Raw genomic sequence first — 15732 nt, 5'->3', positions numbered from 1 at the left:
CTCCTGTGCACGCAGGGCCCAAAGGCCAACACCCAGCAGAAGATGCCAGCACTGGCCAGGGATGAGTATTATTGAAGCAAAAGGTAAGTTTAGTTCCACAGAAACTTTCTGGCCTCTGTGGACATCAACGACGCCTACTTGCATGTCCCCATATTTCTGCGTTTTGCAGTAGGCACCCAGCATTACCAGTTAGTTGCCTTTCCCTTTGGTATATTCACTTTACCTCAGGCCTTCCCCATTGTGCCTAAGCTCTGTACTTGCTCTACTTCGCTCTCAAGGCATTCTGATAGTGGGATACCTAGATGACCTCCTACTGAGGGAAAGGGAACTGTGGACACTGACTCTGTCAGTCACTCTTCAACAGGCTGATCAAACTCTGCAGAGGTTCAGGTGGATCCTGAACCTCTTGTAGTAGACATTGGAACTTGGAACTGGACTTATTGCTTGGAGGATCTAGACCTTCTTTTGGATACTTCATTTTTAAGGTTTTCCTGTAACCTGTAAAAAAAAATCCTTTTCTACACAGAGGCAAGGTTGTCTTGAGGTTAAGGGTCTCTTTTTTCCAAGGTGTTTTTTTACTTTCACCTTAACTAGGACTTTGTGCTCCCATCTCTCTGCCCTCCTCCATGACATTGCACTGTTTGATTCAAACTCTCAGCTACAGCTTTCTTTAGCCAGTCTGACTTTTTTGTCATTCCCAAAGGTCCATGTAGGCGACAGCAATCTTCTTGTTTTACTTTCTACAGGTGGATTTGGCAGCTCATCTTATAGCCTTTATATTCTCTGTCAAGTGCAGTTGACTAGTTCAGTTGCTTCATGGGCTTTTCAGCATCAGGCATCTGTTTCCCAGATTTGCTAGGTTACCAGTTATGCCGCGTACACACGGTCGGACTTTTCGTCTACAAAAGTCCGACAGCCTGTCCGACATACTTCCGACGTACCTTCGGCGGACTTGCGGCAGACTTTCTTACGAACGGACTTGCCTACACACGACCACACAAAAGTCCGACGGATTCGTACGTGATGACGTACACCGGACTAAAATAAGGAAGTTCATAGCCAGTAGCCAATAGCTGCCCTAGCATGGGTTTTTGTCCGTCGGACTAGCACACAGACGAGCGGATTTCGGGGTCCGTCGTACTTACGACGTAAAGATTTGAAGCATGTTTCAAATCTAAAGTCCGTCGGATTTGAGGCTAAAAAAGTCCGTTGAAAGTCCGGAGAAGCCCACACACGATCGGATTACCAGCCAGCTTTAGTCCGTCAGCGTCCGTTGGACTTTTGTAGACGAAAAGTCCGACCGTGTGTACGCGGCATTAGTCTCCTGTTCGCATATTTGTTTAGATTTACCCAGTGGATGTTCATGCCTCTGGCTTTGGTTGTATGAATCTTCAAGCACAAGCAGCCCTGTAGACGCTCTTGAACCTCCTCTGTTAACCTGTTGTTACTCGCGGGCCCACCTCAAACTTGAACGTCCCAATGTTTCTTCATGCTGTGTCATTTGTATGATTAAGAAAACAGTATTTTTTGTACATTATGAGAAATTAGTTACTTCGTTTTATTCTTATAATCCACTTTTACTTTTGCTTTACCACCAAACTGTAGCACAATGGTAGTGGTAGGGATTAGTCTGGGCTGTCTTACAGCTTTGTTTGCAAGTGTCCAATATCCTGAAGGCAGCAGTACAATTAAAATATGAGGAATACCGAATGTACTCCAAGAAGAGGTTTTTTATGGTAAGTCAAAAATCCTGTTATATAGCATTTGCATATTTATAAATGGTCTGCTTGATCTGATGCTATAATATTTCATAAATATATACTTTCATTTCTAGGAGCTTTATTTTTGAAAATATGTTTTTTGTTTAGATAAAGACTGGGAAGATATCAGAAAGATGCCAGAATATCCTACTCTTCAGAAAGATTTCAGGAGAACAACGTAAGACCAGCAACCAAGCCCCCCACAGCCACGCTGATTTAAAATGTGACAGCACCACAACCACCACAGTCCACTCAAAAAAGGAATCAGTCACACTGCCCATGTAAAACATATGTTTTGTTAAATACAATGTGAGAAAACATATAAAACCCTAACCCCCCAAAAGTAGTTCAAAATTCTGTGTAACTCAAAAAGAAGCCCTCTGAAATGTAAATACTAAGTAATATTGGTGTATAAACCAACAAGCACATGCAAATAAGTATATTTCTATCACAGATGTAATAACACATATACATTGATTGCACTTGTAAACCCCAAAAGCTGTTCTGCAGGGTGACCTATCTTGGAAGAACATGGGTTGTACAAATTTTACACAAATGTATGTAAAAGCAGTACCAATATTGTTCACAAGGATAAACAAGCCCAAATACTGATAATGTGTTCACTAACCACCAACTGTATATAATAAATACAACTATGAGCATCCTAACCAATTTTCAGCAACAGTTCCAATAAACTATATACCAGACATAATTGGGAACCAATATATTGTATGTCTATACAGTAATACTAAAATAAAGGCAAAAAAAAAAGTGAGAACAAATAGTGACGCTCAACTAAAATCATATGTGATACATAAACTCACTCGCTGAGAATAATAAATGTGCCTCAGTTATTGTTAACACCATATATCAAGTGAAAAAACAATATAACTTATAAACACAAAAACTACTATACTACATATATCACCCTTGTGACAAGTGAAAAAATGTATATATATTTTCTTTTTAAGTATATCCACTTTGTGAAAAAGTCCATAGAAAAAGAAAAAAAGGAGAAAAATAAAAAAATATATATATCAATAAGTGTAAAATGCCAACGGAGTTTAGCCCGTTGGCAAGTCCGGCCGTGTGTACGCGGCATAAGAGTGTATTAAATTGTTTTTACATTATTACACTATTGGAGCACGTTTTATCATTTACATGTGGAGAGATCCCTTACATACACGGTTGGAGGTTGGAGATTGTGGTTAACCCTATCTGTGGGGTCCAAGGACGAGAGTGTGAGGCATATTTTATCAGTAAGTGCGGTGTCTGAGGGGAGCGGAATCACGAGCACAGAGGTGTGGTGGATGATTAGAAGAGCATTTCACTGGAATCATCATTGGAATTGTTTTATTTTTATTTTTACACTTATTGATATATATTTTTTTGGATTTTTCTCCTTTTTTTTTTTTTTTTGTATGGACTTTTTCACAAAGTGGATATACTTAAAAAAAATATGTATATACATTTTTTCACTTGTCACAAGGGTGATATATGTAGTATAGTAGTTGTGTTTTTAAGTTATATTGTTTTTTCATTTGATATATGGTGTTAACAATAACTGAGGCACATTTATTATTCTCAGCGAGTGAGTTTATGTATCGCATATAATTTTAGTTGAGCGCCACTATTTTTTCTCACTATTTTAAGTTTTAATAGAGGGTTAAAATACCATTCACATATTTTATTACATCAAGTGGCAGCTGTACACATCAGGGTCAGTTTGTCCAGGAGTGCAGTGGTGGGACTTCAATTGTGGGGGGTTTTGATCTTGGGGACCATCAGTATAAAAAAAAAGTGTAAAAATAAACTAATAAGATCCTGTGGAGTCCATACACATGCATTGCTAAAATGTGGTATTGAGGGCAGCCACACCAAAATGGCAAATATATAGAAAGAGAGGTAGCACTCCCAACAGGTCAGAAATATATTGCAAGTAAATAAAATTTTTTTAGACTTTCTAAGTTCCAAATGTGATCCTATTTTAACATCCCAACAAATAAGAATCTTTGACAGATAAATAATATTAGTGCTGTTAAGGGCTCATTTACACATGCTCTTCAGAGGGCGTTCCACAGGCAGTGAGGAGGCAATTTACCCCTAAAAACACACACCATTGTGCTGCTACTGCGTGCAATGCAGGTCAGAAAGATGAATCCTGTATAAGGGTAAAGATGTGAGTCTTGATTTTTAGATTCTCAAAAGAAAAGGTATCCAAGGTGATATCCATATGACAACATGGTTAAAATCCAGTGAATATGTACTGAAATGTCAGAGAAATAAATATATATCCAAAAGTGCTAATAGTAAAAATATGCAATTACCTATCTATATGCATCTATAATACAATAATATTAAGTACTAAAGCATTTAATATTGACTTCATTATCATCTGTACGTTGATAGCTGTTGCCCTCAACAGTTCTAATGTGGCCTGATGCAGATTTTTTCTGCTTATTTCAGGCCGCTGTTTCATTCAAGTTTGACGTGCCTGAGCAATCCCCGCTTTTATGTGGCGCAGTGTTTACATGCATAAGCCTGCTAATAAAAGCAACACTATTGAATGGTGGACTGGCGCCCCACCAGTCAGAAAGCCTCTTACACCATTATGCAGTACAAATTAGTCATCCAAACAGGCAGATCAATACTACTGCAGTCAATTTGCTTTGTAGTAACTGCAAAATATGCAGAGTTAAAAATGATGTTATCACTATACTTCTGACAATATTCTTATAAAAATAGTGCTATGTTTTGGCTGTTTTCTGTGGCTGAACTATTGTATCCATAGTCAAAAAGTATTCTGAATGTAATATGCACAACAGAACTGCAGATTAATTATGTTTTCATGTCTTAAGGGCAAATGCTATGTGTAAACTACTTATAGCAAAAGGTACACCACTTTGTTTCTGCCTATAATGTTTTACAGATATGCTAACAGCAGCCTGATAAAGTATATGGAGAAGCACAAGGTCAAACCTGACAGTAAGGTTTTTCTTTTGGTAAGTGAATGATGCAGAAGAAAAAAACTCAAATGTTTTGGTATAAAATTGTACCCCATTTAACATCATTTGGTAAAACAGTTGAAAGAGGTATGATTTCAATGCTCCGTGAACTGTGTCACCTTTCAGATATTCAGTGAAAAGTAAATCTGAATTGGCTGTTATTGAAGGTTATTTATTTATTTTTTGAATAGAGACTTCTGTTTTGAGTCTTTTGAAAGAGACAGGCTTGTACTTTGAAGTTTGACTAGTGGTATAGTTTAGACCCAAAAATATTTTCTTGGAAACAGTGCACAAAGAGAATAGCAATTATAAAAAAAATCAGTTGTAACCTTAATCCAAAACTATGTCCCCAAATTAAATGGTTTAGGAGCCATTGCCTTAATCCAAAACTATGGTCCCCAATCCAATGGTTTAGGAGTAATTACCTTAATGTAATACTATGGTCCCCAATCCAGTGGTTTAGGAGCTATTGCCCTAATCCAATACTATGGTCCCTAATCCAGTGGTTTAGGAGCCATTATCTTAATCTAATACTGTGGTCCCCAATCCAGTGGTTTAGGAGCCATTGCCTTAATGTAATATTGTGGTCCCCAATCCAGTGGTTAAGGAACCATTACCTTAATTTAATACTGTGGTCCCCAATCCAGTGGTTAAGGAGCCATTGCCTTAATGTAATACTGTGGTCCCCAATCCAGTGGTTAATTAGCCATTGCCTTAATTTAATACTGTGGTCCCCAATCCAGTGGTTAAGGAGCCATTGCCTTAATGGAATACTGTGGTCCCCAATCCAGTGGTTAAGGAGCCATTGCCTTAATTTAATACTGTGGTCCCCAATCAGGTGGTTAAGGAGCCATTGCCTTAATTTAATACTGTGGTCCCCAATCCAGTGGTTTAGGAGCCATTGATATAGGAGTCCCTCATCTCCATTTTCTGTTTGTTGTTGCAACACCCTTAGCACTTACAATATAAACAATTTAATTGACAGGATATCATATGTACTTCATTTTATTAAATATTTAAAAGTATTACTGTTTAATAATATCATATATTTGTTTGTTTTTTTACATTCTTTGACTCACTATCATGTAATCCTTGAGTTTGGCACACTAACTCTAAATCTCTAATCCAGATTTATATGTCCTAAAAGATGATATATCTATGTAACCTTACATTCATTCAACAAATATCGTAACAAACTCACACAAACACTTGTGCATTTAGCAACATACCTAGTCAAACAAATTTTTTACAAACTTTGAAACACTTTATAGATTCACATTTCTGTAGAAATATTTGCTGTTTTGTTGTGTTGAGATAACAATGGTTGTTCTGTGCATATTTAGCTTGACAGGTAACAGTATATTCACTGAGAGCAGCTCTGTGCTTCAGTTTCATTAGATTGCTGTGTCAGAACCATTAAGTCTCGGCATGGTTTACATTGTCATGCAGAATGTGCTTACATACACATGTTCTAAAACTAAGTGCACTAATGTCTAAGATTCTTTATCCATTTACTCTACGTTTCCCAGAAATCATACACTTTTCCAATAATCATATAGTAAGTACTGCTAAAGAGGAAATTAGAAGTATTTTTTATACCTTAATTAATTATTCAGCTCCACATTTGGAGCTTTGAATATAACTAATAAATCATTGATCTACAAAAACATTGCAGATAAGAATATCTCAGATTTTATTTTGAAAAAGTAAAGCTAAGCATGCTTCATGCTTGATGTCTGTCCTCAGGGCTGCACCAAGGTAGGATGTGTGTAAATCACAAAAACGTGCACAAAAAAGTACACTAAAGTATTTGCAGATTCTGAACAAATAGTAACAGCACTTTAATGCAAGCCCTCATTCACCTTTGTATCAATTAAGAAGTATCATTAGAAAAACCTTTAGAGAATAATGATGCTTGTCTAGTGCAGAACCTGTGTAGTTTCAAAGTGGTATTAAACCCAAAAGCAAAAAGTTATTATATTGCAGCTTATAATTTCTTAGATGTGATGACTGCATTAGTTTTCTTTTTTAGGCTTTCTTTCTTCTATTTTCATCTGGTGATTCAGCCAGTGAGTCTGTTGTTTTTCAAAAGAACAAGCTCTCCAGCAGAATGTGTCAGTTACAGAGATGAGACAAACCATTTAACACTAGCAGGGGTGCTTACAATGATCAACGTGTATTTATTTACGTAAAACCTTTATCCCAAAATGAAACAAAATGTTTGCTATAACTGCTTATAGTGTATTAGCTGGAGTTTGCCTTCAATTTGTTAGTGTATTTGAATCTGCTAGTCCAACAATGTCCTCCCCCCAGACTGACAATGCTGCTCTCCAAACATGCCCCCTGTACTCATTCATCCAGGGTGGGGGCATTCTAATATTGAGATGTGTTACTGGCCAGATCATCAGGTGAAAACAGAGGAAAAAAGTGTAAGAAAAAGAAAACGGATCCAGCCATCATATCTGATGACTGGTAAGCTGCAATGTATTACATTTTTGATTTTGAGTTTAATACCAGGAGCCCTCTTCCCCCTGTGGCCAGAACGAAAACAAAGCTGGGAAGAAGAAGGCTGCTTGTTTTAGCTACAAGCAAATTCCTAAGATATGCAGTGGCAAGAGAAATGCAGAGGGAAAGAGGGCGCCCCCCCCGCCACTTGTCTCGAGAACATGCTTGAAGCCAAGACAAGCAGTCATTATGAAGCGGTCATCTCCTTCCTAGCTATTATGTTGGACTGGCCAATGGGGAGTTGTGCTTAGTTCGAACTTATAGCTGCATTTAGGAACCACCCAGTGTGAACTTTTAGGGCTAGTTTACACTTGCTTCAAAACAAGGCTTCATACACGCTTTGTTAAAGCTCTCTGAACGCCAGTCAAAAAGCCCCTGTCACTAAATAAAATAGTTAGCTTACAGCCCTGTTTATACCTTGCTTTTGCTAGATGCTTCGGTGGGGCTTCAATGAGGCTTTGGTGGGGCTTCAATGAGGCTTTGGTGGGGCTTCGTGGGGATTCGATGAGACTTCGGTGGGGCTTCAGTGGGGCTTCAAGCAAGCTTTGCCATAAACTTCTATGGAGGCTTTAAAGACGCTTTGAAGCAAAACTAAAGCGACATGGGGTATAATTTTTGAACCAAAGCAAAAGCAAGGTGTAAACAGGACTGTAAGCTAACCATTTTTTTCTTTATCATACATCATGGGACATAGAGCAGCCATAATAACTAACTGGGTTATATGCCACCTATAGGTGAATGGACACTGGCAAACCAAAAAGACAGGAAGTCCTCCCCTATATAACCCCCCCTACACAGGAAATACCTCAGTTTTATAGCAAGCAATAAACTTCCCAGACAAGAGGGGAGGGATCTCTGTGTCCCGTGATGTACTCCAAGAAAAGGATTTTACAGGTAAGCTTTAGAAAAAATCTTTTTTTATCGTACATCACGGGACACAGAGCAGCCATAATAACTAACTGGGATGTCCCCAACCAATGCTTTTGAGGGGAGGGAATCCGTTATGACCAAAGAAACACCATTAGAACAACAGAATCTATATTGCTGCCTGCAGTACACTGCGTGCAAATTCAACATCCTCCTGAGTCCTAACATTCACTTGATAAAACCTAGTGAATGTATGCACCAAAGACCAAGTAGCAGCCTTGCAAATTTGAATAGGTGAATGGACACTGGCAAACCAAAAAGACAGGAAGTCCTCCCCTATATAACTCCTCCTACACAGGAAGTACCTCAGTTTTTTCACTAGTGTTTTGTAAGGTGATGGACATGGTTAGAGAAGCTCTCGATGATCTAGCTAAGAGAATGGTCCTGGAACAGATCCTGAAGGATTTAAAGGGCTATATAATCGGATCCATCCGGACGGTGATACACTAAAATGGTGGGTACCCATACCTTGTTTACACAAGAAGATTACAAGGTATTGCCTGTAATGTGAGCCTTTGGGCACTGGACCCTGGGATCCGGACCCTTGGTAAGAAAAAACCCCAAAGGAGATCCGGCAGGGTGCTTTACAGGTTCAAGGGAGTGGCCCCATATTCAAGGGGACCCGGTCCTTGAAGGTGCATAAGACAGAACCCGCCGTGATGGGGGAAGATTGGAATCTAGCCTTTTAGCAGAATCCTACAGGGGGACTGGTAAGTTTAAAAAAAAAAAAACTCTTTTTGCACTTGTTTAAACTGAAAAATGTATTTGCAGTCTCTTACTTTTTGTAGGACCAGCTGTCATATTTTTTCTGTCCACTGGGGGCAGTGGTGTTGCGGTGCGGCGGAGCTTCTCTGTGGAGGCTTCCAGCCGGGATGATCCTAACAGGAGGCAGGCGGCTCTTAAGATTCCCCTGCCCCTGTACACCTAGTTCCTACTCTGGCGCCTTTGATGGCCCTTTTCCGCCGCTATTTATGCGGCCATAGGGGGCGCGCACAGGAATGGCACAATGAGCGTGCACGATGGACGTGCATGTAGGAGGGACGCGATAGGTGGACAGGACGCTGCGAGCGTGCACATGGCAAACATGCACGGCGAACATGCGCAGTAGGGGAAGAAGCGGCCATATTAGGAGCTGTTCCAGTCCTAGGCTTCTGTAAGCAGGCTGGAAGGGACACAGAGCGGCGTCAGCTAGGCACTTGAGTCACTGTGGGTGGATGGACCAGGGAACTGCAGGTCCTGTAAGAGCTGTGTACTGCAAGGACTAAGTAGTATTTTGCAGGATGGTTGAAGTGCATAAAGTGGGGTTTTATTATCTCAAGTTTTGTCTCTGGCATGTCTTCCCAGAAAAGGAGTGCAGGAAGGGGTGCAAATGCACCACCATCGGTATTGGAGGATGATAGCCTTACATCTGCTGTGTTTAACTCTCCTGAAAGACCTGAGGCAACTGGCCAGTCTGAGCCATTACGGTTGTCAGGCATTGTAGCAACAGCTAATGCTTCTGCCTCAACCTACAACACAAAGGATGGCTTAGCATCAGCTTTAGCTGGGCTGGAGGGAAAAATAGCAGGTATGATTGCTTCAGTTTCCCAAGGTGGAAGGAAACGGGATAGATCCCCTTCACCTGAGCCCCCACCCGCATTGGAACAGGATTGGGCATAAGAGGTGGAAGAAGTGGCAATAAATGACCGGGAAGAAGGTCAGGCCACAGACTCCACTTCTGAGGAGTCAGGTTCTGAAGAAACATTTTCAGCTTCTCAATCCCAGAGACTGCTAATCCAGTCCCGCACGGAGATGGTCCGATCAGGATTTAAATTGCCACCTGTAGAGGTCCCTGAGGTTTCCTTTTCTTCTTTAGGATCTCTGTGGCCTCCACAGAGTGCGCAGGCATTTCCCTTGCATCCATTGCTAGAGCAGATTGTGTATGCTGACTGGGATCACCCTGAGAAACTTTTTATTTCTCCTAAAAGGTATGCACTTTTGTATCTTATGGAGGAAAAGTTTATGAAGAAATGGAGAATGCCATCAGGTGAAGCGGGTAACCAAGACTGTTCCCGATCAGGGGGTATCTGCTGAGGATTTGGCAGAGTTATGCTCTTAAGGATTCCATACAACAGGTGTCCCGGTTGGCCCTGCTATCAGTACATATGCGCAGGATTCTTTGGTTAAAAACTGGTCTGCGTAATTACCCTGCAAAAGATTGTTAGCTGGTTTCCCCTTTCATGAGGGAGCGGCTATTTGAAGAAGATCTGGATAAATATATCCAGAAGATTTCAGGGGGTAAAAGTGCGCTTTTACCAGTTAAGAAGAGGAGCAGACGACCTTCCTTTTAAGGTGTTTAGTGCTTCTACCCAGCACTTTTAATTTCAGGCAGTTTCGAAGGCCTCAGCCATCCGGGTCTAGGGGAAAGCCTCAAGGCCAGAGGCAGAAAAATCCCTGGGCCCAGAGACCCCCTAAAGCCAGTCCCAAGCCCTCCTTATGAAGGGGTGCCCCCACTCACGTGGGTGGGGGGTAGGTTATTAGAGTTCTCAGACACCTGGGAAGAAGTGATCCGAGACAGGTGGGTTATTTCTACGGTGTCTAAGGGGTACAAAATAGAATTCCGGAGGCTTCCCCCCTCTCAGTTCTTAAGGTCCAACATCCCCATAAATCCGGTAAAGAAAAAGTATTTTCTTCAGGCAATAGATCATCTAAGGTCACGAGGAGTGATTTCAGAGGTTCCAGACAACGAGAGATTCGGGGGCTTTTGCTCAAATCTTTTCATAGTCCCAAAGCTGAATGGAGATGTAAGGCCTATTTTGGACCTCAAGGCCCTAAATCAGTTTCTAAACATTCGCTCTTTCTGGATGGAGTCAATTCATAGACATCAAGGACGTGTACCTACATGTGCCACCTGCAGAACCCATCAAAGGTTTCTGCGATTCGCAGTAGGGAACCAACATTTTCAGTTTGCGGCGCTGCCCTTCGAGTTAGCCACGGCACCTCGTGTATTCACAAAGGTACTGGCTCCGGTATAAAAAGTCCTAAGATCTCAGGGAATATCGATTACAGGATACCTGGACGATCTATTACTGATAGATCAAATGGTTCCAGAACTGAAGCAGAGTGTAGCCCGGACGGTTCAATTTTTGGAACGTCCGGGCTGCGTTCTGAACTGGTCAAAATCGTCCCTGCAGAATATTAGACACGATAAAGGCAAAGGTTTTTTTGGCACCATGGAAGGTCAGAGCCATGAAAGACCTCGCCCAGGTCATAAAAGGTAAAAAATATCCCTCCATTCGCCTGTGTATGAGGCTACTGAGGAAAATGGTGTCCTCATTCAAATCAGTCCACTCCAGACCACTACAGAACAACATTCTGTCTGTCTGGAACAAGACTGTCCAGGCTCTGGACTGGCACAAGACTCTTCGGCTGAAAGTGCATCAGTCTCAGTCGGTGGATGATAACCAAGAATCTGGTAAAAGGAAAGTCCTTTTTGCCTGTGGTCTGGAGGGTGGTGACGACAGATGCCAGTCTCTCTGGATGGGGGCAGTCCTAGATGGGTGGCAGTCCTAAAACAATGCTGTGACAGTCCTTTTGAAAAAAGTGCATATGCGTGGTATCTAATAGTAGCACTGCTGACAGCTACTATTAATTTACTTCTCTTGCTGTATAGGGTACTGCTGAGGGTACTGAGTTATCCAATAAAAACAATAATCCCAGCTATTAATTATTACAGGCAGCAGTTTAAGTGATAAATGGGAAAAGAAAAAGGAAAAAGTGGCGTACTAAGTGGGGGGGCGGGCCGCCCCGGGTGTCACACACTGGGGGGGGGGGTTGTCAGGGGGCACGTTTGTGTGTTCCTATGCTTGGGCTCTTGCCCTTTCCTGTGCTGTTGTCTGTGTTTTTCAGGCCTTCTGCCTGGCTGGCTGGTGGAGCTGTCTGTCTCCCTGAATGTGGGGGCAGTCCTAGAGTAGGCCACCGTCCAGGGATGGTGGTCCTGGAGGGAGAGGGACTTGCCCATCCACATTTTGGAGATTTGGGCAGCTCGCTTGGCCCTAAGCTTCTGGACTTCCAGACTACAGAGATGTCCTGTGAGGGTCCAGTCGGACATTTTCACAGTTGTGGCATACAACAATCACCAGGGAGGCACCAGGAGTCAGACAGCCCAGAAGGAAGTGGATTGCATACTGACCTGGACAGAAAGATTTGTTCCATCCCTATCAGCAGTGTTTATTTCGGGAGTGGAGAATTGGCAGGCGGAGGGTAGTGGTCCCTAAATCCCGATATCTTTGCATCTCTTTGATCTGCCGCCGATGGGGGTTCTGGATGTAGACCTTCTAGTGTCCAGGTTCAACAGGAAACTAGATCGTTTTGTGTCCAGAACCCGCTTTCATTAGGGGCAGATGCCTTGGTAATTCCGTGGGATCAGTTTTCCCTGATATATGCCTTCCCTCCAATCCGGCTGTTGCCAAGGCTATTATGCAGGAACCGGGAAGAGAGAAAGCCAGTGATCCTAGTAGCTCCACCCTGGCCCAGAAGGACTGGATCTCCCACCGCACAGATTGTAAGACTGGCAGTGGGAGACCCATGGGTTCTTCCACTCTGTCCGGATCTGCTCTCGCAGAGTCCAATATTCCACCCTGCTTTACAGTCTCTAAAATTAACGATTTGGCTGTTGAAACCAGGATCTTAAAAGAACGGGGCATTTCTGGGTCAGTATTGTCTACCATGTTGAATGCTAGGAAGCCAGTCTCTAGGAGTATTTACTATAGAGTCTGCAAATCCTATATTGCCTGGTGTGAGGCCAGAAGGTGGCACCCCCGTAGATATGTCATCGGGAGAGTTCTGGCTTTTCTGCAAAAAGGAGTGGATATGAATCTGGCCTCAAGTACAATTAAGGGTCAAATTTCGGCCTTAGCAATATTTTTTCAGAGGCCTATTGCTTCTCCCTCCTTAGTTCGAACATTTGTACGGGGAATGATTCATGTGCTTCCACCGGTCAGGCCGCCTCTGTGCCCTTGGAATTTAAATTTAGTCCTGGGAGTTTTACAGAAGCAGCCTCTTGGGCCTATCTGGCAGATTCCTCTGGGCCTCTTGACTAGAAAATTAGTTTTCTTGGTGGCAGTGACGTCGGCCATGAGGGTGTCAGAGTTGGCGGCTCTGTCTTGTAAAGAACCCTATTTGATCTTGCACAAGGATAGGGTGGTTTTGCGGCCACAACCAGAATTTTTGCCGAAGGTAGTGTCCAATTTTCATGTAAATCAGGATATCATTCTAGCTTCCTTTTTCCTAAATTCACAGTCTGCAGAGGATAAATGATTTAATTCTCTTGATGTAGTACAGGCTATCAGGGTCTATCTGAGAATGTTGGCTAAGATGCGGAAGACGGATGTTCTGTTTGTATTGCCAGAAGGTCCCAAGATGGGACAGACAGCATCTAAGTCAACTTATTCCCAATGGATCCGCCAAGTGATTGTTCAGGCGTATGGATTAAGGGGTAAGGCCCTGCCTTTTCCAGTAAGGGCACACTCTACCAGAAGAGTGAGTGCTTCATGGGCAGTTCATCATCAAGCATCGATGGCTCAGATTTGCAAGGCTGCTACTTGGTCTTTGGTGCATACATTCACTAGGTTTTATCAAGTGAATGTTAGGACTCAGGAGGATGGTGCATTTGGACGCAGTGTACTGCAGGCAGCAATATAGATCCTGTTGTTCTAATGGTATTTCTTTGGTCATAATGGATTCCCTCCCCTCAAAAGCATTGCTTGGGGACATCCCAGTTAGTTATTATGGCTGCTCTGTGTCCCGTGATGTACTATAAAAAAGTTAAGATTTTTTTCTACAGCTTACCTGTAAAATCCTTTTCTTGGAGTACATCACGGGACACAGAGATCCCTCCCCTCTTGTCTGGGAAGTTTATTGCTTGCTACAAAACTGAGGTATTTCCTGTGTAGGAGGGGTTATATAGGGGAGGACTTCCTGTCTTTTTGGTCTGCCAGTGTCCATTCAGCTATAGGTGGCATATAACCCAGTTAGTTATTATGGCTGCTCTGTGTCCTGTGATGTACTCCAAGCAAAGGATTTTACAGATAAGCTGTAGAAAAAATTCTAATATTTAGTGACAGGAGCTAAACTAGCCCTTAGGGCTCATTTACACTTGCTTTGGCTTCAACACACATTAAGGGCCAGTTTACACTTGCTTTAAAACAAGGCTTCGGACAGCCTTTGTTAAAGCTTTCTGAAAGCTAATCCACTAAATAAAATGGTTAGCTTACAGTCCTGTTTACACCTTGCTTTTGCTTTGCTTTGGCTGCGCTCCAAAAATTATACCCCATGTCGCTTTAGTAGTGCTTCAAAGCATCTTCAAAGCCTCCATAGAAGTCTATGGCAAAGCTCGCCTGAAGCCACCCGAAGCCTCACCAAAGGTTCATGGAAGCCCCATTGAAGCTCCACCAAAGCCTCATCGCAGCCCCACCGAAGCCTCATCGAAGCACCAAGCAAAAGCAAGGTGTAAACAGGACTGTAAGCTAACCATTTTATTTATTGACAGGAGCTTTGACTGGCGTTCAGAGAGCTTTAACAAAGCGTGCCCAAAGCCATGTTTTGAAGCAAGTGTAAACTATCCCTAAAGCTTATCCTTTGTAAAAGGTAATTTTGTTGCTGTGAGCTTCATTAATGGGGCTAATAATTTGAATAATTCTATGACCTTTGATCCATGCAGCTTCAAAAACTTCTTACCATGGACCCAACAAAAAGGATAACTTCAGAACAGTCTTTACAAGATCTCTACTTTCAGGAGGACCCTCTGCCTACATCTGAGTATGTTTCTTTATTTGCTGTATCATGCACTTTCACAAGCATTTCTGTATTTTTTTTTTCACATATATTATAAAGCCTTCACTTTTGCATTGTTATCTCTTCATGAGTGTTCTGAATCTTGTGTGCTGTGCTGCCTGCTTTACTCTTACGTAATTTGGCTTGCAAAATGCAGCATAGTGTCATTGACATTGAGGATGACATTGAAACTCTCTCCTTGTAAAAGCAATCATGTCAGAAAACCTGGTACAGCATAAGATAAGAGCCCACCATTACATTGCATATCACTGAAAATAACATTTCTGTCTTGAAAGAAAAAAAATCCTTATATATGCCTGTATCTTATATGTGAAAACATGTACCCAAAGCTACTTGGAAATACACATATGTAGATCTCTACATAACATTTTTGTAACTTGTAATACTAGTTGGTACACACTTCATTAAAAACAGAAAATAGAATAGAGATGCTTACTGAAAGCATAACTTACCAGCTGGTAGATATTACCATAGGAAACTAATAAAATTCCTGCAAACCTCATTCAACCCAAAGCCTAATAGATATCACTAATCAGCTGCAAATGTTACACACGTCTCATAAGCTCTTGCACATAGACAAAAATAGTAAGTAATACGCTGCACTTTAGAATTTTACACAATAAATGCGTGCTGAAGATTAAAACAAACACATGTAGTGTTAATGTGACGTAAGTGACATATGTAACAGATGTGATATGACA

The 15732-nt window shown here is 41.8% G+C and overlaps 1 protein-coding gene across 6 annotated transcripts in view; it reads left to right on the top strand.

The window, feature by feature from the left end:
* The window catches only part of CDK19 (cyclin dependent kinase 19), a 260760-nt gene that overhangs the window by 214495 nt on the left and 30533 nt on the right, over positions 1-15732 (top strand). For all 6 annotated transcript variants that reach the window (XM_073627084.1, XM_073627083.1, XM_073627082.1 and 3 more), the window contains 3 exons: positions 1869-1938; positions 4690-4762; positions 14898-14995. In XM_073627084.1, the coding sequence (XP_073483185.1) occupies positions 1869-1938; positions 4690-4762; positions 14898-14995 (241 nt within the window). The remainder of the gene's footprint in view (positions 1-1868; positions 1939-4689; positions 4763-14897; positions 14996-15732) is intronic.

This window comes from Aquarana catesbeiana, linkage group LG04 (assembly GCF_042186555.1).
Source record: "Aquarana catesbeiana isolate 2022-GZ linkage group LG04, ASM4218655v1, whole genome shotgun sequence".
Lineage (NCBI taxonomy): Eukaryota > Metazoa > Chordata > Amphibia > Anura > Ranidae > Aquarana > Aquarana catesbeiana.
The sequence above is the reverse complement of the archived record's forward strand: the minus strand, read 5'-3'. Positions and strand labels throughout refer to the sequence as shown.